This window comes from Ailuropoda melanoleuca, chromosome 6 (genome assembly GCF_002007445.2).
Source record: "Ailuropoda melanoleuca isolate Jingjing chromosome 6, ASM200744v2, whole genome shotgun sequence".
NCBI classification, from domain to species: Eukaryota; Metazoa; Chordata; class Mammalia; order Carnivora; family Ursidae; genus Ailuropoda; species Ailuropoda melanoleuca.
In genome coordinates, this window is record NC_048223.1 from 25,306,481 (window position 1) to 25,332,825 (window position 26,345).

The following is a 26,345-nucleotide window of genomic DNA, read 5'->3' on the forward strand; positions in this document are numbered from 1 at the left end:
TAAGCAGCTGACTCTTGGTTTGGGCTCAGTTCATGATCTCAGGGTTGCAGGATCCAGCCCCGTGGCAGGCTCCATGCTCCGCCTAGAGTCTGCTTGGGATTCTCTCTCCCTCTCCTTCTACCCCTTCCCCCTCAAATAAATAAATCTTTTTTTTAATAAAAAATAAAATCCTAAAAAAAAAAAAAAAGATTTTATTTGCCAGAGGGAGAGAGAGAGAACGAGAGTACAAGCAGGGGGAGTGGCAGGGAGGGGCAGAGGGGACCCCAGTGCAGGGCTCTATCCCAGGATTCTGGGATCATGACCTGAGCTGAAGGCAGCCACTTAATCGGCTGAGCCACCCTCGTGCCCCCAATTTTTTTTAAAGAAGAAATGACAGGAAAACTATGTTATTTGGGGTATTTGATAGATGTTTTCTCAAAATGAATAAAGCGAGCCTATCATTTGAGGAATATAACTGGCACTATTCGTTGTCAATGATAAAATTTGACCTTTTGCATGAAAATGAGAATTGCATCCATCACCACGAGCTTGATAGCTTCCTAATACTGAGAAGACTGGTGAGGATAATAAATGTTATTTGGAAGATCTGCTTATCTCAGTGAGCCAGTATTTTTCAAACGACCAATTTATGATGTTTAAAAACCACTATTAGGTAAAAATCCCATTTACAGTTCAAGATAGATCAATGAGATTTTACTGTAACAGAGTAGGAAAAGTTCACCAATGTGGTTTTCAATAAGCTTTAAGTAAACATCACTTGAGTTTTAGTGAAATAGCAAAGAAGAATATCCACAATTATCTGGAAAGGCTATTAACATACTTCTACTTCTTCCAATGATTTATCTGTGTGAGGCCAGGTTTTCTTCGTATATTTCAACTAAAAAAATATACCATAACTGATTAAATACAAAAGCAAGTAGACAGAATAATCCAGCTGCCTTCTAGTAAGCTGAACGTTAGATTTTCAAAAAATGTAAATCAATGCTCATTCTCTCACTTTTTTGAAAATACAATTATTTTTCATAAAAAACATTACCTTAGCATGTAATAAGGTTATTATTTTAAGTAATAAATGAGTATTTTTTAAATTTCTCAATTTTAATTTCTAACACTGTAAAAATACTGATAAAGCCTACATAAACAAAACCTGTTTGGGGTTTTAAGAGGGTAAAGAGATTTTCTCCTCTGGGCATAATTTATTCTTGCACAAGCATAAATTAGAATCAGGAGGTAAAAAAATTAAGAATCAGTAGTGCAGGGGCACCTGGATGGCTCAGTCAGTTAAGTGTCTGACTCTTGATTTTGGCTTAGGTCATGATCCTAGAGTTGTGAGATGGAGCCCCACCTGGAACCTGCTTAAGATTTTCTCTCTCCCTCTCCCTTTGCCCCTTCCCCCATCTCTAAAAGAAAAAAAGAGAGAGAGAGAGAAATCAATTGTGCAGCATTTGTGATGAGGGTTTCTGAAAAACAAAAGTTCTCAAAAAGTTTGAGAATTGCAAGCACTAGGATGATAATAAAAAGCCATCTCCTTAAAAAGCCAGAGATGTGGTTTTCTTCACTTCTACACCCTCAAAAGGCCTTAGTACAGCCTGTAGGACCCAGCAAGTATTTACTATTTAACTCAATGAATGAAAAAATTAATGAGAGAATCCAATTCACAAAATTAGGTTGTATTAGAGCAAATAACTGCTTCTTCCACTTTTAAAACTTAGAGCAGTACTGGAAAGTTGTGTCTGAAACGAATGAGAGATTATCATTCAGTGTATTCTTAAGTCAATGATTCTATGACTGAGACCACTATTCATTATGTAAATATATGCACATATGCACACACATTTGTTTTCTTACCCTTTGTAACTTACAGCAAATACTCTTGAATTTCAATAACATTTTTTTTTCTCTCCCCTATTCCCTCCACCTTTCAATCTCTGTTGACTTCCTCAACCCTTGTCTTTCTGGATCACACCTCACTTTTGTGTACCATCACCCATCTTTAGGTTAGCATGACCAACAAAAGACCCTGAGCAGTTCCCAAAACCTGCAGAGAAACTAGAAAAAAATAATCTTACCAATAGTATGATTCCCATAAAGAAGCTGCTCCAAAATTGCTGTTTTCCCCACAGATAACAAGCCACAGACCACAACCTTGCAGCCCTTTCCCATCTTCTCTCAGGATATATCACTGTGAAGAGAATAAAAGATCTGTGAAACTGTATACTGTTTCATTCAACCGTTTTTCTTTTTTTTTCTATGTTTAAATAAGTCATACATACACAGGGGGAAATTCCAAAGACAAAAAAGGATATATACAATAAGGCGTATCCTTTCAAACCCCATTCCTAGTCCCCATTTGCTCCCTTAGAGCAATCAGTATTACCAGTTTCTTATATGTTTTTTGCAGAGGTAATCTAGATAAACACAAGAATACATGGAGATATGAATACATGTTTATTTTCAAAAAGACAGAAACATTTTATACAAAGAATATTTCAACACTAATTAAGTCTACAGGAATCTAAATCAAATCCTAGATGAAACCAATCCTTGAAAGTCACTTCTTGCTCATCAATATTTACCTGGAAAAAAAATAACATTTAAGCAAAAATTTAAGGAGGCATGAAGACAAAAATTTGGATAGAGAATGGACATGATTTTTAGAGAAACATTAATGCTATTAATGCCATCGGCCTTTTCTCAGGAGAATGAAAAACTGGATTTTGGTAGCCACAATGGGGTCTCTTTGTCATACTTCTTGAGTCACGCTTTTTTTTTTTTTATATTTTATTTATTTATTTGACAGAGAGAGAACACAAGCAGGGGGAGCAGCAGGCAGAGGGAGAAGCAGATTCCCTGCTGAGCAGGGAGCCAGATGTGGGGCTCAATCCCAGGACCATGGGATCATGACCTTAGTCGAAGGCAGATGCTCAATCGACTGAACCACCCAGCTGCCCGAGTCATGCTTCTTAGTGCTAGAAAAATCGCTCATCCTAACATATCCAAGGAAGAGCAAAATCGGGTAACATTCTCTTTAATTTTCCTCAAAGCTTTTATTTTCCGGAAGTCAAGATAACGGAAACCGGGGCAGAGAGGGGAAAAAAAGCTCACTGAATAGAATAACTTGATAAGAGAATTTAAATTTCCACACTGCCTTTTGCCATCTCCACCACCTTATTTCCCCCAAATCCCTTCTTATCTAGAAGTGTAGAACATACAATAACTGACTAAAAGGGATGCCACAACTCCTTGAAGTCAGAAAACAACTACACCAAGAAAGTTCAGATAAGCATTCAAAGGGCTGTCACGTACCTTTCTGTATATGCATGCTGTACATGAGTACTGTTTAACACCAAAAATATTGAGCAACAATTGAACTTCTCATAACTCTATTTTCTCAAAGTCTACAATATTTATTTGTTTGTTTTAGAGAAAGCAAGCAAGCGCGTGAGCCAAGGTGGGAAGGGCAGAGAATCTTTTTTCTTTTTTTTTTAATTTGTCTTTTTTTTTTAAAGACTTATTTATTTTAGAAAGAGGGCGCACATGAGCATGACTTATTTATTTTAGAAAGAGGGCGCACATGAGCATGTTGGGGAGAGGGAGAGAGAATCTTAGGCAGACTCCACGCTGAGTGCAGAACCCAAAATGGGGCTCAATCGAACGACCCTGAGATCAGACCTGAGCTGAAACCAAGAGTTGGACTCTTAACCGACTGAGCCACCCAGGCATCCCAAAAGTCCATAATATTTTATGACCCAAATTAGCCACAACACCAATCTGATGACAGGAAAAATTTTACTGATACCATTATTGTAGCACAGTAATAATGCAACACTCATTTCCAGAGCAGTACACTACATTTTACCATTAGAGAAATAATCACCACTTAATATAATGTAGCCATTATTTCCTGGTGGCATGCTTGGGATCCTTCCAAACCTTCCCAAGAATATTTATCACTTATTTCTATGAGAACTTGAGAACTTCTCTTAAGGGACGGACGGACACACACACACACACACACACACACATACATACATACATACATATATATATATATATATATATATATATATACTTTTTTAAAGTAATTTCTATGCCCAATGTGGGACTCAAACTTACAACCCTGAGATCAACAGTCACATACTATACCAACTGATCCAGCCAGGTACCTCTTTTTTTTTTTTTTTAAATATATTTTCAACATAACTGTAATAGAAAAATTCTCAGCCTTTATTTGTAAGAGGAGAACTCTGTGTCACACTGATCATCTATGATATGATATATCCTATGTCAGCAACTATGGACTACTTTAAAAGATTTTCTACATCTGAATTTATGATTAATCTAATGTCATTTCATTTATCATAGGATTCTACTCTTTCTGCATATTGTGGTCTCCTATATATAAGTTTATGATATCGTGATCTTTCTTTCAAAGGATTTTTAATGACAATAGTTAAAATTTAAAGGAAGTTGCCACTTACCCATGTACCACCAACCAAGAGGATGAAAAAGAAATCTGTCAGAGGATAAAAAAAATCTTGGCAGCACAGAACAATTCTGTTGTCAAAAAAGGCTGCTATTGGAATCTAAATTCTAATTTTTCTATTGTTATTTTCCTTCCTCTGAAAATGTCTTAGTCTTAGCAGAATTTCTAAATACCTTCTCTCCTCTTCCTGCTCAATCAAAAAATGTCCCTTTACCACACATTATATCAATCTTCAAACAAACACAAGTGCTTTAAAAGGGCAGGTACATGTTGTAGTTAAGTGAACCAGGCAGTTAAAAGAAAAAAAAAAATCCCAATTATTAATAGCAATACACTCCCCGTAAAAGGGAGGCAAATAGGAGTTCTGGGGACTGAAGCAAACTGGGAAAATGCTGAAACCAACAGAATCCTGAGAAATCCAGAAATCAAATACTCCAGTCTTTGGAAGTAGTATTAACATATTTGCTTTAAAAGTAGCATACTATAATTGCACTTTGATCACTCACTGATATTAGGATTAGCAGACTAAGTATATTAAAAATATACATTACTTTTTATGTATGTGTGTGTATAAATAAACTGGGGGAGTTGTTTCGGTTTATCAGAGAATCTCCATCAAGGGCAAACAGTAAAAATAACTGAAGAGAGTTTACTCAAACACTCGGTAAGGATTTTAAGGTGTTTTACAAGGAAAGGAGATAAAACAATATAGTCCATGTTAAATATTTTACACCATCAAAAACAAAACAAAGATGAAAGGATAAATGCGATTAATCAAAGCACAGCTGAAGCATTCTAGGTTCTTGGTTGTCTTCAGGTGGGAAACAGTAATACTACCCAAAGCTGAAGATTAGCGACCTGCTAATTAAAGTATTAATTATTTTAAAAAATTAGTATCTAATGTTTTTTAGTGGACTCCAACCCAGTTTTGGGCCCAATGCAGGGTTTGAGCTCATAAACCTGAGATCAAGACCCGGGCTGAAGAGTTAGACACTTAACTGACTGACCCAGCCAGGCACCCCAGCTAGTATCTAATGTAAAGCACTAGAACTACTTGGTACAGTCCCACCCTAAGTAACTGCTGGACAATAAAATTCAATCTGTGACCTATTAATCCTCATCTGATATAAATGACTTGAGAGAACAGGCTTAACAGGCAAAATCCAACGCAGTCTTAACTGCAGATTGCTTTGCTTTCCAGGCTAATCAATAATGTTTCTAGAGAATAAAAACGTGACTTGATCCATTCCTATGGAAAACACTGAGCTTGGTCAATAATCCCTTTAAAGAGCTATTAGGAACAGCTGCCCGAAACTGTCAATACTTGTTTTTCTAAGGAAATCATTCTACTTTTATAAGTAAAACACAACTTTTTTTATGTTAAAACAATATTAATACTGAAACACTTATCATCATAGAGAGATGTTATAGATTATATTATGAAGCCTCACGTGGAGGAAACTTCCACACTGTATTTATTTATGCAAACATCATAACTTTTACTTATCCGTATATGAATAATTTTACATAAACATACATTTAAAAGGTTTTGTAAACAATACTGCACATAATAAAATATAATGAGCAGATTCCAGCTTACCATTCTTTTATTCATTAAGTATTTACTGAGGTCTTATAATAATGCCAGGCATGGGGGACAAACAAGGGGGGGGCAAAACCAGAAATGACATCTGCCATCAGGAATCTCAGAATCAATTGGAAATACCAATCCAAATCTTGCAAAACTACTGAAAATCTGCAAATTGCAAATGAAGAAACAAAACTACAAAAACTAATTAAGAAATTAGTAGCAATTATTTGCATTGCCAGAACTCCTTTCCAAATGATTCATCCAAGTTTGTAGTCATTTTTTTAAAGTAATCTCTACACCCAACAAGGGGTTCAAACTCATGACCCTGAGATCAAGAGTCACATGCTCTACCGACTGAGCCAGCCAGGCACCCCTTTTTAATTTTTTTAATTAATTTTTTTTTATAGCCAATCATTCTTGACTCATTTTTCTCACACCCCACATCTGACTCACCAGTAAAGCCTTCACCTTTAGAACACATCCTGGACCACTTACCACCTCCACCACTAATGGAGTGGTCAGAGGCAGCAACTTCTCTCACCTGGTCTCTCAAAGATGTCTATGTGATAATCCCTAAAACCTGTGAGTATTTTATTTTACACAGTAACAGTAATTTTGCAGCTGTGTTTAAATTAAGACTCTTAAGATGGGGAGACTATCCTGGATTATCTGGGTAGACCCAATGTCATCACATGTGTCTTATAAGAAGGAGAGAAGTGTGTCAGAAAGAGAAACAGAGTTATGAAGATGCTATACTGCTGGCTTTGAAAATGAAGGAAGGGGTCAGGAGCCAAAGAATAGAGGTGGCCTCTAAAACCTGGAAAAAACAGGGGCACCTGGGTGGCTCAGCTGATTGAGCATCTGACTCGGTTTTGGCTAGGGTCATGGTCTCAGGGTCATTAGATTGGCCCCTCCACCGATTCTGCCCAACATGGAGTCGGTTTGTCCCTCTCCCTCTGCTCCTCCCCTGCTCTGGTGCCACCTTCCTCCCTCAAATAAATAAAATCTGGAAAGAAAGAAAAGAAAAAAGAAAAGAGAGAAAGAAAGAGAGAAAAAGAAAAAGAAAGAAAGCAATCAAGCAAGCAAGCAAGCTAGCTGGAAAAAGCAAGCAAATGGATTCTCCCCTAGCTTCTCTAAAAGGAACACAGCAATCTGATTTTTAGCCTACAGAGATTTCTGACCTGTGTGAGACAACAAATTTGTGTTATTTTAAGCCAAAAAGTTTGCTGTAGGGGCACCTGGGTGGCACAGCGGTTGAGCGTCTGCCTTCGGCTCAGGGCGTGATCCCGACGTTGTGGGATCGAACCCCACGTCGGGCTCTTCCGCTATGAGCCTGCTTCTTCCTCTACCACTCCCCCTGCTTGTGTTCCCTCTCTCGCTGGCTGTCTCTGTCTCTGTCGAATAAATGAATAAAATCTTTAAAGAAAAAAAAAAAGTTTGCTGTAATTAGCAAAAAGAACTAATTAGCAAAAAGAACTTCCTACTCTGCTTCAACTTTTTCCCTTCTTTTGGCCTCAAAACTGCAATCTAGATAATCCTTCAAAAATGTAAGTCACAAGAAGTCACCCTTCTGCTTAAAATCTTCCAATAGTTTTTGATCTCGGGCAGTGTGAAAAGTGCTCCCTAGGAACACTTCACCTCTCTGATGTCATCTGCTAGTTTCCCTTTTGGTTGATTCCTGCCACACTGCCTCCATGCTGTTTCTGTATGAATCCAGACATACCCCAGCCTCCACACTTTTCCTTTTATCTCAATCAGTCCAAATTTCCAAGGCTCACATCCTTCAGGTTTTTTTCCTCAAATGTTATTTCTCAAGAAGACTAAGCCTGAATATTCCACCCAAAATTTTGACACCCCATCCCAACACTCACCATCCTTTCCTTCCCCTTAATGTTTGTCTTCAGTACTTTTTACCGAACATAATATATATCTTATTTATGTTTATTGCCCATTACCAAGAAAGCTAGAATTTGTGCGTTCACTATTGCTGCATCCCCAGCAGTTGGGACACTACCTGGCACGTATCAGGCATTTCATAAATATTTGCTGAATAAATCAATGAACCATGTGAGGACTCCTGGAATGGTAAAGCTACGATTAAAAAAAAAAAAGGAAAATAGGAAATAAGGGGGTAAAAACCAAACCCAGTAAACTACATGACTGCATCAAAAGATGAAAACATTCTGGAGACGCAAAAAACCGGTAAACTATTTTTGAATAAAGAACTCAACACAAAACGCCAGCATTTTCTCAGCATTTCTTCCCAAAACGCTCGTACCTGCCAACCAGGTCCAGGCACAAAAATATTTTGCCTTTCTAAAAAAAAACTGGTTCTGGCGTAGCAAACCTGTGACCAAGTCGGTACGCAGGAAAGGTACGGAAATGAAAAGGCGCCGAGCCACCCGCGCGCCCCTCCTTAGCCCCCCAGTTCCCCACCCTCTGACCCTTCCGTAGGGCAAAATCCCTCGGAGCCTGGGCCTGCGGAGGCTGAAGCCCGAAGACGGGGCGCGCGCCCCCACCCGCGAAGCCCTGACAGCACAAACGTCTTATTTGGTGCTGGGGCAGCTTCGCGAGGCTCTGTCAGAGCGTCTCGGGGGTCCATTCTAGTGGGATAAGGGGGATGGATAGCGCCGCACTGGGGAACCCGCCGCAACTCCTCAGGTGAGGAGCCTGTGGTACGTAAAACGGTTCCCTGTACCGCAAGACACAAACCTGCAAACCTCCGCAGGCTCCAAGACAGCGGCGCTCTGGCAGAGCGGCTCCGCGACCGGCTTTGGCCACCTGAGCCCCGCCCCCAACTTGCCTCCTCACGGGGGCAGAGCGGCCTTGGACGCTGGCCGACCGAGGCCTAGCCGAGGACTCTGGCCCTTAGAGCCGCCCCTGCCTCTCAAACTCAAATCCTGAGGACCAGGGGGCGGGAAAATAGGGGAGGCTGCGCCCAATCCCGGCCGAACTCCGCCCACCGGGCTCGCTGCTGGAACTACATGTCCCATGAGGCTGTGGGAGCCTCAGCTTTCCACCGGAAAGAGGCTCGCCGCTGTGGGGGAGGAGCCCAAAAGGGATTGTGGGAGAAAGGCTCTTTCCTTTCCGTCCGGCGGCAGCCATCAGGTAGGCTGTGTTGGTGGGATTCGCTGTTGCATCCGCCGCTCATCTCGTTTAGCCTCAGCCATCCAGACTCGGGGACCCTGCGCCCTCGGAGCTCCTCCTGCCTCCTGTGCGGCGCGAGTTCGATCAGGATGCGGGGCTGCGCGGACGTGGAGAGGCGGCCCTCCGGGGCGGGCTGGGGTGGTGATGTGATGGCGGCGCGAATTCGAGCGGGGCCTGGAGCGTGAAGGAAAAGGAAACATGGGGCTGAAGGATGGAAGGCCGGGCCTAGAGGGGCCTAAAGCAGGGCCTGTGGATTGGGTGCAGTAAGGGATTTTTTCCTCGAGAGTTATCCTTCAGGGGTAACGACTACAGCACTTTCCCCTATGGTATCGGCGTGGTCTTTTTGCAGGCCAGGCTCTTGGGGACGCCGCCTGCCGCATTCATGAGCCCTCCTCAATGCCCAAGTCTAGCGCCATTCATTGATCCAACAAAAATATACCGAGACCCACCCTGCGCTGCTGCGCGCTAGGGTCGCAGAGGTAACAGTGTTGCTTTCCTAGGGCGCAGCTGTTCCCAGCGGTTCCTGAAGAGCCATTTTCAGCGTCAGTCGTTTCTTTGTGGCTGGTGGGGAACTAAGATGGACGCGATCGTCTCATATTCTAAATGCATGTTGTTTTTCAGCTCAAAGGTAGGCCAAGATGGGCGCTTACAAGTACATCCAGGAGCTATGGAGGAAGAAGCAGTCCGATGTAATGCGCTTTCTTCTCAGGGTGCGCTGCTGGCAGTACCGCCAGCTCTCTGCGCTCCACAGGGCCCCCCGCCCAACCCGGCCTGATAAAGCGCGCAGGCTGGGGTACAAGGCCAAGCAAGGTGAGTAGTCTCTGCATGGATGCTTGGATAAAACTGTGTTCCTGGGGAAATGCTAGAAAACTGGTAATGAGAGGTACTATGGCCCCAACATCTCAGTGTAGAGTGGGAATGAGACGTTATTCTTCCTGTGTCATAAAGTACTTGGAAAAACACTGGAATGCGTTTGTTTTTAGAGTAAGTTATGTTACCTTCAGATATATAATATTTGGCTGATAGTCCAAAATATATTCGACATTGCAGCATTTAGTAGCAAGTTACTGAGTCTTCATCCGTACAGCTTTTGTAAGACGACTGTAAATTTGTTTGTATAGGTTATGTCATATATCGGATTCGTGTGCGTCGTGGTGGCCGCAAACGCCCAGTTCCTAAGGGTGCTACCTACGGCAAGCCTGTCCATCATGGTGTTAACCAGCTAAAGTTTGCCCGAAGCCTTCAGTCTGTTGCAGAGGTAAGTGATTTTTCAGTAGCAGTTGTATCAGTCACCTCTTGGAGATGGTGGAGAAGGTTTTGAGCACGTTTTCTGATTGTTAACTTGTACCTAGGTGAGCCCTCCTGTGTTTAAAATGGGGTTTGTGATTTTTACTTCAGTAGTCTTAGTAAAAAGTGTTGCTGTCAAAGTCGTAGTCTTTGTTACTAATCTGTCTTTGCTTGTGTATAGTGGAAAGTGTTTTATGGTTAGTGTAAACCTTGGAACCTAAGCTTTTGAAGGGCAGTAAACTTTGTCTTGAAGAGCACATCTCTTCAGGTGTACAGAAGCTGTGCATTTATTCATATGGCTAATTTTCGATATTCAGTTGTAAATTGTCTTTCTGGGTTAGTAAATGAAGCTGTGCTTTGTCCCAGAAGTTGACAGACATGGGTTTGTTGACTTCTGTAAACTAAAAATGTTTTATTTTTGTTTTTAAAAGGCAAAGACGACATACACTAAAGAGACCATTGTGGCCTGCAAAGCCTAAAATAATATGCTAAATATTATTAAAGTTTTGTATGAAAAGTTTGCTGATCCCTAAGTTGTATTAGAAAAGGACTAGGTTCCTAAATTCTGTTAGTCAGATACTAACATTTGTGTCTTGGTCAGGGAGAGGATGATAATAGGCAGTGGTTTCAAATCAGAATGTTTTATGTGTTTGTAGTAAGTCTTATCCTATTTGGGGTCCTAGCTTCTGGGAAGATGCTTAGTAAATATTTAAGTAGTTAAATGAACAGCTTTAGTCTCTTTTCTAGTGTGGTAAACAAAAAAGGAATTCTTACTTCCTAATTTCCTACAATGGGAAATGGAGGCTGACCTTGTTTCCTGTTCTAGGAGCGAGCTGGACGCCACTGTGGGGCTCTGAGAGTCTTGAATTCTTACTGGGTTGGCGAAGATTCTACATACAAATTCTTTGAGGTTATCCTCATTGATCCATTCCATAAAGCTATCAGAAGAAATCCTGATACCCAGTGGATCACCAAACCAGTCCACAAGCACAGGGAGATGCGAGGGCTGACATCTGCAGGCCGCAAGAGCCGTGGCCTTGGAAAGGGTCACAAGTTCCACCACACTATTGGTGGTTCTCGCCGTGCGGCATGGAGAAGACGCAATACTCTCCAACTCCACCGTTACCGCTAATATAAGTAATGTTTGTAAAATTCTTACCTAATAAACAATTTAGGACAGTCATGTCTGCTTAAAAGTGTTCTTTAATTTGTCTGTTAAATTTAGTTGTCTTCAGATTGTTCCATGAATGCATTGTCAAATTATGAAAGTTAAAGTGCAATAATGTTTGAAGACTATAAGTAATGGTGTATCTTGTTTCTAATAAGATAAACGATTTTGTCTTTGTTTTATCTTATTAGGGAGTTTATATGTCCATGTTGAAAATGCTGTTTGGTATAATAGGTGTAAAATAAATTCTGTAAAAGTGGAATGCAGAAGCTAGCCATGTAGATTTATTGGTGCATGTAATGAAACCTACAGCTTCATTGGGGTGATGTAATGCTCTGGTTTACTCTCAAATAGCTGTTATTAGGGGTTTGGAAAGAAAGCTTTTAAAACTGGATTTTGCTTGGAAATGTGTGAAAAATATTCTAATCTTAATCATGATCATATGAAGAACGGTGTTAACTAGGAACCACATTTTTAGGTTGAATTAAATATTCCATTTATGTAACTGCTGTTTTGGAAAGAATACTTTAAAAGAAAGCCACCATTTTTTTAAAGAAAATTGAACAAACCTACCTGTTACAGGAGGAGTCTCTTAAAAATGAAAATAAATCCTGCTTAACCAAAGCAAAATTGCCTTGGTCTCCACAATGCAAATGTGGAGGTTCCTGGTTCTATCCCACGACTCGGGGGGGGGGGGGATCTGCAGAATACTGAGTTTCCTGTAAAGCAGTCAGTTAATGGTTTTACTCTGGTCTGAAAACTGACGGAAATTGAACATTAGGTAAATGAGAAGACTTAAGATTTTTAAGCTAGTAACCAATGCTAGAAGTGGGAAACTGGAGGCCATCAGATAACCTTTTAAGTGTGAGGATAAAAAATTAAAGTTGGCTTTGATCAGAATTTTAAATACTTTATCCATGGTCTTTGTGACCATTATGAATCCACTAGCCACCGTAGGGGGGGAGATAGGGTTGGCTTTAGAAGTACATCATTGTTCGTTCCAAGTCCTAAATCTTGGGTCAACTCACTTATCCATTCCCATAGGCTATTGAGAAAAGTCATGTAGCTGATGTCAGAACAAGTCTGTAGTTTCCAATCTAATCCTTAACATGTTATCCACAGTCATTTTTCTTATCTTTACTCAAAGCCCTCAAAATCTTTGCCATTCCATAAACTTGCCAGCCCATCAATTGTGCCCACCTTGATGTTAAGTATATCATGATTCTGTTTCCATTCTGTCTTTGAGTAGATGAGGTTTCTGTTTCCCAGGGTGAACTTGAATGTGTAGGAAATACAAGAGAGGAATTGCCCCAATTTTAAGTTTGCTTACTTAATCCATAGTTCGATTTCAAAATCTAATTGCTGGTTTCCTTGAGCCAGTTTTTACATTTTTTCAGGGGTCTTAGGCTCCGTTAAATGATTTCCAGAAAAAGGCTGAAAACCTCTTGAGACCTAATTCCTTCCCATTCAAAAAGAGATCCTAAACCATATATTTTGTGTGTAGAGGTGGTTCAACTAAAGGAATAAATGCTTATCAAACAAATGGACTTGTTATCTTTTGTCATCTAATACTAATAAGCAAGCCAAATACCCTAACCTACAATAAATTGTAACAGCAGAAACAGTCACTTTGAGAGAAAATAAAATGTATAGTACTTAGTCTTGAGAATTTTTTCTCTTGGTTCTTTGGTTCTTGCATGAATTAGAAAAACCCATTTAAATGTTTTTTCAAACCGAATGCAAAATTTCGGAAGGAGAGGAGGGGGAGGCTTCAGGCTAAAGGTTGGTGTTCAAGGGCTGGCTTCTGTTCTTGCTACCTTATAGTTTGCTCTCCATACTGTAGCTATTTAAGTGTTGTCATTCCAGTGCTGGAAGCTGAAATCATAGCTTCCGTGATCTTTATACTCTTAACCCCCACTGGGCTCGTGTCCTGCTCTCATTCGATATTGCAGCCTTGCTGTTCCTCAGTCAGGCTACACTCCTAATGCCTTTATGATGGGAAAACTCCCAGATCTTATATGTCACCTTAGAGGCTTTCCCTGACAAAGCATCAGGCTGTTGCTGTTTGCCTTAATATTTCTAGATCAATATGATTAAAACATAATTAAAATTCTCTTTAGAAGTAGGGCTATTGGTTTCTCACAACCCCACGAGTGCAGGTACTAGCAAACTTTTTGCTGGTGAGCACACAAAGATGAAGCAACTTGCTCAAGGTCACAAAGTGGCTGTCTGAATTCATATCCTCCCAGTAAGATTCAGTTAAGATTTTGACTAGGTAATACATTGACATGGCTAAAAATTCAAAAGGTACAATTAGGGTTGACAGTAAAAGTCTCCCTTCAGAAAAAGTCTCTTCAGGTCCCCTCTGGAGGCAATCTGATCAGTTTTTTGGATTTTCATCAGGAAATTCTTTCATATGTGTACAAAAAAAACCATACTTTTTTACCCAAATGTTAATATATTGTTGATTTTTTTTCATTTAGTTACATATCTCAGAGCTTATTCTATATCACTTCATGAAGAGCTGCCTCATTCTTTTTTAGGACTGCATGGTATTCCATCACGGATGCATTATAATTTGATGTGGCCTCCTCTGATGAACATTTAAAATTATTTCTAATCTGTTGCTTTTACAAAAATTTTTTGTATATATCAGTTATCTGCAGGATAAATTCCTAGAAGTAGAACAGCAGAGTTAAAAACTATGTATTGGCAGAGAGAGTTTGCTCGTCAGTCTGATAGGAAAAATGGTATTCTTACCTAGTTTCATTTTTGCACTTAACGACTGTAGCAGAGGCAAAGCCGTGTGCACACCATAGCCTTTTTTTTCCCCCTGGACACATACCTAAACTATGTTTTCCTGGACCTTCATACATTTAGGTAGGAGTTTCAAGACCTTCTTGCCAGCAGAATGAACACAAATGATATATTACTTCCTCCAAGACAATCAAGGGTTGGTATGCCAAGGGAGGCAATAATCCAAATAGCATAGCTACGAGATGGAAGAAAGCTGCTCAATCCCTAACAGACTGGGCAAGTGAGAAAATTTTATGTTAAGCTGCTATGTCAGCTGTGTGGTTTTTTTTTTTTTTTAAGATTTTATTTATTTATTTGACAGAGATAGAGACAGCCAGTGAGAGAGGGAACACAAGCAGGGGGAGTGGGAGAGGAAGAAGCAGGCTCATAGAGGAGGAGCCTGATTTGGGGCTCGATTCCATAACGCGTGGATCACGCCCTGAGCCGAAGGCAGACGCTTAACCACTGTGCCACCCAGGCGCCCCAGCTGTGTTTGTTCTTATTTCTAGCCTAGCTTGACCCTAACCAATTCAATAAGTAAAGTTGAGCATCATTTATATGCATAAGAGTCTTATGTTTGGGGGTGCCTGGGTGATTCTTTGGTTAAGCGTCTGCCTTCGGCTCAGTTCATGATCCCCGGGTCCTGGGGTTGAGTTCCACTTCAGGCTCCCTGCTCAGCAGGGAGTCTGCTTCTCCCTCTGCTTCTGCCTGCCTTTTTCTCTCTCCCCACCCCCCGCCCCCGTCAAATGAATAAATATAATTTTTAAAAAAAGTTGGCCTTTAAAAAAAAAGTCTTATGTTTGCTTTACAGTAACCTTTCATTATAATCTTTTGTCCATTTTTCTATCAGAATCCATACTCTTAAGTACCATGCTATATTAAAAGGAAGGTGGCTGCTAGCTCATTGCTACTAACCACAATTACTCTGCTCTTAAGATTCTTACAGCTGGACCAGTTTCTCACACCATACACAAAAGTAAACTCCAAATTGATAAAAGACCTAAATGTGAGAGCTGCAACCATGAAAATCCTAGAAGAGAGCACAGGCAGTAATTTCTCTGCCATTGGCCATAGCAACATTCTTCTAGGTATGTCTCCTCAGGCAAGGGAAACAAAAGCAAAGATAAACTATTGGGACTACAAAAAAAATAAAAAGCTTCTGCACACCAAAGGAAACAATCAACAAAACTAAAAGATAACCTACAGAATGGAAGAAGCCATTTACAAATGATATATCTGATAAGTGGTTAATATCAAAAATATATAAAGAACTTGTACAACTCAACACTGAAAAAACCTAAATAATGCAATTAAAAATGGGCAGAAGACAGGAACAAGCATTTCTCCAAAGAAGACACACAGATGGCCAATGGACACATGAAAAGATGCTCAACATCACTCATCATCTAGTAAATGCAAATCAAAATGACAACGAGGTTTCACCTCACACCTGTCAGAATGGCTACAATAACACAGGAACACAAGAAGCGTTAGGGAGAGTATGGAGAAAAAGGAACCCTCATGAACTGTTTGTGGGAATGCAAAATGGCATAGCCATTGTGGAAAACAGTATGGAGTTTCCTCAAAAAATTAAAAAATAGAATTACCATATGATCTAGCAATTCCACTCCTGGGTATTTACCCAAAGAAAATGAAAACACTAATTTGAAAAGATATATACACCCCTATGTTTATTGTAGCATTATTTACAATAGCCAAGATATGGAAGCAGCCCAAGTATTCATTGAGAGATGAATGAATAAAGAAGAGGTTTTGATTCTTCACAATGGACTGTTATTCAGCCATAAAAAAAGAAGGAAATCTTGTCATTTGCAACAACATGGATGAATCTAGAGGTTATAATGCTAAGTGAAGTAAGTCAGTCAGAAAAAGACAAATACCACATGATTTCACTCGTATGTGGAATTTAAGAAACAAAACAAATGAGCAAAGAGAAAAAAAGACAAACAAAAAAACCAAACGGAAAACAGAGAACAAACTGGTGGTTACCAGAGGGGAGGTGGGTGGGGGGATGGGTGAAATAGGTGAAGGGGATTAAGAGTACACGTATAGTGATGAGAATTGGTATAGAATTGTTGAATCACTATATTGTACACCTGAAACTAATACAACACTATATGTTAATTATATTGGAATAAAAAATATTCTTAAAGGTTACTTCCTGTAGAATAAGTTCTGGAAACTCAACTGTTCCTTTTGTCCTTTTGATTCTGGGCTATGCCTTCATCCCTAAAGTCTGAAATTGCTAAGGGATATTAGTAGGTATATTATATCAGTAAGGCAGACTTGATTAAACTATAATAAAAAATATTCCCCCAAATATCAGTGGCTTAAAATAATAAAGGTTTATTTCTTGCACATACTACATGTTCATTGAAGGTTCATCGTGGTCCTCTCTCCAGAAACCAGGCTATTGGAGCAGCCGCTATCTGGAACATTGCCATGTGGCCACGGCAAAGGGCAAAGAGATAACAGTAGAGAATGCCCTGGCTTTGGATTTGTCCTAGAAGGGTCAAGCTGGCCTGAAATACCAGTTGTGAGGTGACATGCAGCCTCAAGCTATATCTTGACCACCCCACAGAAACCCAAATTGACAGTTTTTGCCCAGCAACCCTCTCCCCACAGCTCTGTCATTACTCTCTAGTTGAGCCTTGGGAATGTTGCCTGGACATTTAGCTTCTTCATAGATTTTAGCTATTGTTATTAATGCTGCAGTGAACATCATCATTATACATAGAGTTTTCAATCTATTTTTACATAGGAAAAATAAACTTAAAATAGAGGCCTTTATTAGGAAACACTGACCAGGTTACCTTAAGAAAATCTGCAGTGAAGATGGCATAGTTAGCTTGTACCTTTAAAACACAAAATTAGAGCATTCAAATTTAATGAAGCATCTGGAACACACACTACACAGCTCACTCTCAAATCTTAGTAAAGGACGACTCACCCCCCAAAATTGATCAAACCGTTTTATTTAATTGGTATGCTATGAACATCTAAACTCTTTTGCTTGCAATTCTCATTGTCATTTAAAGAAAGGTTGATTATTTGGGAGTTCTAGTTGGTTTAGAAATAATAATTGAGGGGCGCCTGGGTGGCACAGCGGTTAAGCATCTGCCTTCGGCTCAGGGGGTGATCCCGGCGTTACGGGCTGGAGCCCCACATCAGGCTCCTCCGCTATGAGCCGCTTCTTCCTCTCCCACTCCCCCTGCTTGTGTTCCCTCTCTCACTGGCTGTCTCTATCTCTGTTGAATAAATAAAAATTAAAAAAAATAATAATAATTGAGGGGCGCCTGGGTGGCTCAGTCCTTAAGCGTCTGCCTTCGGGTGAGGGCCTGATCCCAGCGACCTGGGATCGAGCCCCACATCAGGCTCCCTGCTCAGCCAGAAGCCTGCTTCTTCCTCTCCCACTCCCCCTGCTTGTGTCCCCCCTCTTGCTGGCTGTCTCTCTGTCAAATAAATAAATAAAATCTTAAAAAAAAGAAAAATAATAATTGATAGGTAATGTAATTACCAGTCATCTAATCACTAAACTTCTTTCTCTGAGACTGTAAACATACCATTTAGGTTCTACAGATGGATTTTTTGAAAAGTTAGCTTATTTTTGTAATCTCTTCACCCAACATAGGACCTGAACTCACAACCCCGAGATCAAGTGTAGCATGCCCTTCCGACTGAGCCAGGCAGGCACCCCCAGGGGCTGATTATTAACTAAGTTAGGAAGTTTCACTTATCAGAAAGGAAAATCCAAAATATGATCATCCACATTAAAGAATTCTGTCTGTTGGCCTGTAGTTATATTCTATGGGTAGGATCTTTTAGAATCTATTGCTGTCAATGCACCTAGCATTAGTATTATGATTAGGACAAAAAAATTGCTAAATGTTCCACCCCCTCCAAATTTAGTTCTTTAATTTGTTCATTCTTGTTAGTTTTTGTATGGCATATGTTGGTATAGTGACCGTTCATAGATTTACTCCTCTATGTCCTCACTGTACCCTGGTTTTTCCCTTCTTTATAGTTAGTCAGTGAAGAGAGAACTGGAGACACCCAATGTAAAATCAATAACAAAACCTAAGAACAAGATCAAAAAGTGCCAAACCGAAAGATAGAAATCACCACTGAAGATGTTAGCTGCCAACGGAAATTTCTGTAATGTAACCCATCCTACCATGTAATGGTAGAAATTAATATGTCTAAGGCTACAATATGATTGATTGTTTTTATGTGATTTGTAAAATACTTCTGAGGTTTTGAAAATGCTTTGAGCAACAGCATTATCATTTCAAAATGGTTCTCTTCTTCTTATTACTCTTCATAAATGTCACTGTGTGTTTCAAAAGCCACTGCCTTTTTTTCTACCTTAAGAAGCAAGAAAAATCTCAAACAGCCTAACTGTATACCTAAAGGACTTAGAAAGAGAAGAACAAAGAAAACCCAAAAGCAGTAGAAGAAAGGAAATAATAAAGATTAGAGCATAAATAAAGTAGAAATTAAAAAGCAATAGATAGATCAATGAAACTAGGAACTGGTTCTTTGAAAAGAGCAGCAAAATTGATAAACTTTTAGCTAGATTCATAAGAGAGAGAGAGAGAAAGCAAATAAAATCAGAAATGATAGAGGGGAAATAACAAAATGACACCACAAAAATGAAAAGGATTATAAGAGAATATTATGAAAAATTATGTGTCAACAAATTGGACAATCTAGAAGAAATGTATAAATTCCTAGGAACCTATAACCTCCTAAAACTAAATCAGGAAGAAATAGAGAATTTGAATAGACCAATTACCAGCAATGAAATTGAATCAGTATTCAAAAAGCTCCCAACAAACAGAAGTCCAGGGCCAGACAGATTCACAGGTGAATTCTATCAAACATTTAAAGAAGAATTAATACCTATTCTTCACTAACTGTTCCAAAAAATAGAAGAGGAAGAGAAGCTTCCGAATTCATTCTATGAGGCTAGCATTACCCTGATACCAAAACCAGATAAAAACACCACACAAAAAAAGAGAACTACAGGCAATATCTCTTATGAATATAGATGTGAAAATCCTCAACAAGATATTAGCAAACAGAATCCAACAATACATTTAAAAAAACATTCACCACTATCAAGTGGGATTTATTTCCGGGGTGCAAGTATAGTTCAATATTTGCAAATCAGTCAATGTGATACATCACATCAACAAGAGAAAGGATGAAAATCTTATGATCATTTTGATAGATGCAGAGAAAGCCTTTGACAAAGCACAACATCCATTCATGATAAAAACCCTCAACCAAGTAGGTTTAGAGGGAACATATCTCAACATAATAAAAGGCATAGATGAAAAATCCACTGCTAACATTATATTCAATGGTGAAAAACGAAGAGCTTTTCCTCTAAGATCAGGAATAAGACAAGAATACCCATTCTCACTACCTTTATTCAACGTAGTACTAGAAGTCCTAGCCACAACAATCAGATAAGAAAAAGAAATAAAAGGTATCCAAATTGGTAAGGAAGAAGTAAAAGTTTCTTCCTTAGGAGAAGCTATTTAACTATTTGTAAATGGTAAATGAATTCAGTAAAGTTGCAGGATATAAAATCAATATAAACAAATCTGTTGCATTTCTACACACTAATAATGGAGTAGCAGAAAAAGAACCTAAGAAAATCCCATTTATAATTGCACCAAAAATAATAAAATACCTAGGAATAAACTTTTTTTTTAAAAGATTTTATTTATTTATTCGACAGAGATAGAGACAGCCAGTGAGAAAGGGAACACAAGCAGGGGGAGTGGGAGAGGAAGAAGCAGGCTCATAGCAGAGGAGCCTGATGTGGGGCTTNCTTTTCTATTGGTATAAGAGCCATTTGCTCCGGCACTGGCTTTAATATCTTTTTTTTTTTTTTAAAGATTTTATTTATTTATTCAACAGAGATAGAGACAGCCAGCGAGAGAGGGAACACAAGCAGGGGGAGTGGGAGAGGAAGAAGCAGGCTCATAGCAGAAGAGCCTGATGTGGGGCTCAATCCCAGAACGCTGGGATCACGCCCTGAGCTGAAGGCAGACGCTTAACCGCTGTGCCACCCAGGTGCCCCCGAAGGCAGACTCTTAACCGCTGTGCCACCCAGGCGCCCCACCTAGGAATAAACTTAAGCAAGGAGGTAAAAGACCCATATTCTGATAACTATAAAGCAATGATGAAAGAAATTGAAGATGACACCAAAAAATGGCAAGATATGCCATGATCATAGATTGGAAGAGCAAATATTGTTAAAATGTCCACACTACCCAAAACAATCCACAGAATTAATGCAGTCCCTATCAAAATTCCAACAGTATTTTTCACAGAACTAGAACAAGTAATCCTAAAATTTCTATGGACAGAAGAACCTGAATAGCCAAAGCAATCTTGATAAATAGCAAAATTGGAGGTATCACAATCCCATTTCAAGATATACTATAAAGCTATAGTAATCAAAATAGTATGGTACTAGCATAAAAACAGACACATAGATTAATGGAACAGAATAGAGAGCTCTGAAATAAACCCACGATTACGTGGTCAATCAATTTATGACAAAGGAGGCAAGAACATGCCCTGGTAAAAAGACAGTCTCTTCATCAAATGGTGTTGGGAAAACTGGACAGCAATACCCAAAAGAATGAAAGTGGACCACCATACACAAAAATGAACTCAAAATAGATTAAGGACCTAAATATGAGACCTGAAACCATGAAAGTCCTAGAAGAGAGCACAGGCAGTAATTTCTCCGACATCAGCCATAGCAACATTTTTCTAGATATGTCTCCTCAGGCAAGGGAAACAAAAGCAAAGATAAACTATTGGGACTACAAAAAAATAAAAAGCTTCTGCACACCAAAGGAAACAACCAACAAAACTAAAAGATAACCTACAGAATGGAAGAAGCCATTTACAAATGATATATCTGATAAGTGGTTAATATCAAAAATATACAAAGAACTTGTACAACTCAACACTGAAAAAAACCTAAATAATGCAATTAAAAATGGGCAGAAGCCAGGAACAAGCATTTCTCCAAAGAAGACACACAGATGGCCAATGGACACATGAAAAGATGCTCAACATCACTCATCATCTAGTAAATGCAAATCAAAACCACAATGAGATACCACTTCATTTCTATCAGAATGGCTAAAATTAAAAACACAGGAAATAAGAAGCATTCGGGAGAGTGTGGAGAATGAAGAGCCCTCATGCACTGTTGGTGGGAATGCCAACTGGTGTAGCCACCGTGGAAAACAAGATAGAGGTTCCTCAAAAAATTAAGAATAGAATTATCATATGATCCAGAAATTTCAATCCTGGGTAGTTACTCAAAGAAAATGAAAACACTAATTTGAAAAGATATATGCACTCCTATGTTTATTGTAGCATTACTTACAATAGCCAAGATATGGAAGCGGCCCAAGTGTCTATTGATAGATGAATGGATAAAGAAGAGGTGGTATATATAAACACAACGGAATATTACTAGGCCATAAAAAAGAACGAAAGGTTGCCATTTGCAATAACATGGATGGATCTAGAGGGTATAATGCTTTCTTGAACAGGTGATCGAAGCTTCAAAGGATCTTCTGGCTGCACATGCTTGCAGGGACATTTCTATCTCCTTGGCTGTATTTTGCACCTTGGCACTATCCTTGCACTTGCATTAGCAGGGGGTCATCCTCTGCTTTCTCTCTCGAGCACTTGTCAGTGGCTATTCCACATTTGTGGTTAGTTGTTCTCCACCTCTGGTCAGCTGTGCCGTACTTGTGTGGGTTGTTCCATGCTTGAAGTTGGTTGTTCCCCGCTCCTGGTTGTGCGTTCTGTGCTAAGGGCTGGTTATTCTCTGCTTATGCTTGGTTGTTCCAAATCCGCGCTGAATGCCTATGGTTTGCTGGTAATCACAGCCATGCCGAAATCTCCCAATGGTCAGCCACAGGGTTCCTGATCTCTCTATATATATCCTCCAGATCACTTGTTGATTATAAAAGGATGTAACTCAGGGCGCCTGGGTGGCTCAGTAGCTAAGCGTCTGCCTTCGGCTCAGGGCGTGATCCCAGAGTTCTGCGATCGAGCCCCCCATCGGGCTCCTCCGCTGGGAGCCTGCTTCTTCCTCTCCCACTTCCCCTGCTTGTGTTCCCTCTCCCGCTGGCTGTCTCTCTGTCAAATAAATAAATAAATTCTTTAAAAAAAATAAAATAAAAGGATGCAACTCAAGAAAAACCAGGTGGAAGAGTTAGGTAGGGCGAGATCTGGAAAAAAGGCACGCAGCTTCCCTGCCCCCTCCAGGCTGATACTCCCCCCCCGCCTTTTTTATGTAATCTCTTCACCTGGCTCGGGGCTCGAACTCACAATCCTGAGATTAAGAGTCACATGTCCTACTGACTGAGCCAGCCAGGTGTCCCTGGACTTTCAAACTTCTTTTTTTTTTTTTTTTAAGATTTTTATTTACTTATTTTAGAGAGAAAGGGAATAAGAGAGAGAGAGAGCAAGCGGTAGGGGGTGGGTAGCAGGAGTGGTAGAAGGAGGGAGAGAATCCCAAGCAAACCCCCACTGAGCACGGTGCCCAGTGAGAGACTAGATCCCATGACCCCGAGATCATGACCCTGAGTTCACGACCTGAGATGAAATCAGGAGTCAGATGTGCAACCCACTGAGCCACTCAGGTGCCCCAGACTTTCAAGCTTCTTGAACATAATGCTAACAAACAAGAAGTCATGTTTTTTTCCTAATTACAGGAAATTTGAAAGTACAAAAAATTTTTAAAAAATTACCTGAATTCCACCACTTAGAATCATGTTATCATTTCGGTTTCTCTTGAGGCTTTTTTTTTTAATTAAAAAAGTCATAGAAATTTCACCTTTAATAATGGTGGGATCTATAATTGGTAGAACAGGTAATCTGGACAAGCTCTCCCTCTGAGGAAAACTAGAAAGGTAGAATAAATTTTATATATAATTATATATATATATACACACACACACGTATATAAAGTAAATAAAGTATATATACACATACACATATAAGTATATAAAGTAAGTATATATGCATACATGTAAGTATGTAAAGTATACGTATACTTTATATATATTTATGTATATATAGGCATTGGAACTAACAAGCAGTGAAAACTTACAGAACCCAGATCCAGGAGAACAGGGAGCGTCTGGAGAAGGTGTGGCATTCAGGGTGCTTCCGGAAGGGGTAGCTGAGATGCAGAGAGGCTGAGCAGCACTCTGACAGCCTTGGTGGGCTGCAGCGACAAAAATGTAGGGGTCCTCCAAGCGGTATAGGAGGGTCCTGATAAACATTCTACGCTTTGGGTTGGGAATCCTTAAAATCTATTCTCCACAAAGTAGCAATAGTGACATTTCTAAAACTTGTCAGATCACGGTACTCCTGCTCAAAATTCCCCAGTGTCTTTCAATCTCAGAGTAAAGGATAAAATAAGAAAAAAAAAAAAAAAGGACAAAAGGCCTACAAGACTCCTATGCTAGTAGTTTCCACCCTTTTTTGAGGTTCAAAGGACCCAATACTCTCTTTTTAAAAGTTAAATTCCAGTTAGTTAATATGTAGTGTAATATTAGGTTTGGGTGAACAATTTAGTGATTCAACACTTCCATACAACACCCGGTGCTCCTCACGTGTGGGCTCCTTAATCCCCATCACCTGTTGCACCCATCCTCCACCCTCCTCCCCTCTGGTAACCATCAGTTTGTTCTCCATAGTTGAGGCTGTTTCTTGGTTTGCCTCTCTCTCTCTCTCTTTTTTCACCTTTGTTCATTCATTTTGTTTCTTAAATTCCACATATGAGTGAAATCATATGGTATTTGTCTTTCTCTGATGACTTATTTAACTGTGCATAATACTTCCTAGCCCCATCCATGTCATTGCAAATTTCATTCTTTTTTATGGCTAAGTGATATATTCCATTATACATATCTGTATATATATATATATATATATATATATATATATATATATATATATATAACACATCTTTATCTATTAATCAGTCGATGAACACTTGAGCTGTTTCTATAATTTGGCTATTGTAGATAATGCTGCTATAAACACTGGGGTGCATGTATCCCTTTGAATTAACATTTTCGTATTCTTTGGGTAAATACCTAGTAGTGCAATTGCTGGATTGTAGGGTAGTTCTATTTTTAACTTTGAGAAACCTCCATACTGTTTTCCAGAGTGACTGTACCAGTTCGCATTCCCACCAGCAGTGTAAGAGGATTCTCCTTTCTCCACATCCTTGCCAACACCTGTTGTTTCTTGTGTTGTTCTTTTTAGCCATTCCGACAGGTGTGAGATGATATCTCATTGTACTTCTGATTTGCATTTCCCTGATGATAAGTGATGTTGAGCATCTTTTCATGTGTCCATTGGCCATTTGTATATCTTCTTTAGAAAAATGTCTATTCATGTCTTCTGCCCATTTTTAATTGGGTTGTTTTTTCGGTCAACACCCTCTTTTTTTTTTTTTTTTGAGAGAAGTGCGTGTGCACAAGTGGGGGAGGGGAAAAGGGAGAGGGAGAGAGAGAATCTAAAGTAGGCTCCACACCCAGCATGGAGCCCAATCCAATTGAGCACAGGGCTCAATCTCACGACGCTGAGATCATGACCTGAGCCAAAATCAAGAGTCTGACACCTAACCGACTGAGCCCCCTAGGTGCCTCAACACCCTCTTTTTTTTTTTTTTAAAGATTTTATTTATTTATTTGACAGAGATAGAGACAGCCAGCGAGAGAGGGTACACGAGCAGGGGGAGTGGGAGAGGAAGAAGCAGGCTCATAGCAGAGGAGCCTGATGTGGGGCTTGATCCCATAACGCCGGGATCACGCCCTGAGCCGAAGGCAGACGCCTAACCGCTGTGCCACCCAGGCGCCCCAACACCCTCTTTTTATCATAGGAATTTATAATGCCCTTTTCACTATCATAATATGAAATGTATATATAACAACTAATCTACAAATATAATTTCAGAAAAATCAATATAATCCCCAAATTGTAATATAAAGGAAATACAAAAATAATCTATAACAAAACAATATGTATTTCAATATGTACATTTCTGCATATAACTAGATCAGATGATATAATGAAGTGATAAGATGGCGTTTATACTTGGATGCAGAACAACTGTAAATACAGCCTGATACAGGTTTGTATGCTTTCAGCAACTCGAATACCAGAAACGGTGTTGCCATCAATGATCTGATTTCTGAACGGTTTAAAAAATCTTGGTAGGGGCGCCTGGGTGGTGCAGTCGTTAAGCGTCTGCCTTCAGCTCAGGGTGTGATCCTAGCTTTCTGGGATCGAGCCCCACGTCAGGCTCTTCCACTGGAAGCCTGCTTCTTCCTCTCCCACTCCCCCTGCTTGTGTTCCCTCTCTCACTGGCTGTCTCTATCTCTGTCGAATATATAAATAAAATCTTTAAAAAATAAAATAAATAAATAAATAAAAAATCTTGGTAAAGTTCCGAACTAGACAAACAACAACCTTCCCTTCATTCACAAAGTAGTTACACTCCTAGAAAATATGGTATATATTAAAACCGTAAAAAAAAGTAGGTGTTTGTATGTGAAATGAAGGCTCATATAATAAAATAAAATTTTCTTTCCCCTCTGTCACTGTGGCAAGACACAGGACAATGCTCCATTGAGTGGGACTGTCCCACACAATTGCAGGATTTCTGGCATCCTTGGCCTCCATGAAATGCAGGTAGCAGCTCTGCCATCATTGTGACAATGAAAAACACCCACACCAAATTTCAAAATGCCCCCCAAGAGAGAAGAATGCACTCATTGCCT

The 26,345-nt window shown here is 39.7% G+C and overlaps 2 protein-coding genes across 7 annotated transcripts in view; one reads left to right on the plus strand and one right to left on the minus strand.

Annotated features, from left to right (window-relative positions):
- NKIRAS1 (NFKB inhibitor interacting Ras like 1) overlaps positions 1-8,997 on the minus strand; it is a 63,637-nt gene extending 54,640 nt beyond the window's left edge. For 3 of the 5 annotated variants that reach the window (XM_019803458.2, XM_019803457.2, XM_034662068.1), the window contains exons 1-2: positions 8,790-8,997; positions 2,070-2,182 (exon numbers count right to left, since the gene is read on the minus strand). In XM_019803458.2, the coding sequence (XP_019659017.1) occupies positions 2,070-2,163 (94 nt within the window). In that variant the 5' untranslated portion in view covers positions 2,164-2,182; positions 8,790-8,997. The remainder of the gene's footprint in view (positions 1-2,069; positions 2,183-8,789) is intronic. The other 2 variants (XM_034662069.1, XM_019803459.2) reach the window with 2 other exon arrangements.
- Positions 8,998-9,077: 80 nt separating this feature from the next.
- RPL15 (ribosomal protein L15) lies at positions 9,078-13,339 on the plus strand. 2 transcript variants are annotated; one of them, XM_011229532.3, is made up of 4 exons: positions 9,078-9,185; positions 9,846-10,034; positions 10,346-10,482; positions 11,338-13,339. In XM_011229532.3, exons 2-4 carry the CDS (start codon positions 9,863-9,865, stop codon positions 11,641-11,643), a joined length of 615 nt encoding a protein of 204 aa, XP_011227834.2. In that variant the 5' UTR covers positions 9,078-9,185; positions 9,846-9,862; the 3' UTR covers positions 11,644-13,339.
- Positions 13,340-26,345: the final 13,006 nt, after the last annotated feature.

Coding starts and splice junctions, on each gene's coding strand:
- RPL15 (XM_011229532.3), top strand. CDS start 9,863: ATGGGCGCTTACAAGTACATCCAGGAGCTATGGAGGAAGAAGCAGTCC. Junction 10,035..10,345: donor GGGGTACAAGGCCAAGCAAG/GTGAGTAGTCTC, acceptor TTGTTTGTATAG/GTTATGTCATATATCGGATT. Junction 10,483..11,337: donor GCCTTCAGTCTGTTGCAGAG/GTAAGTGATTTT, acceptor TTCCTGTTCTAG/GAGCGAGCTGGACGCCACTG.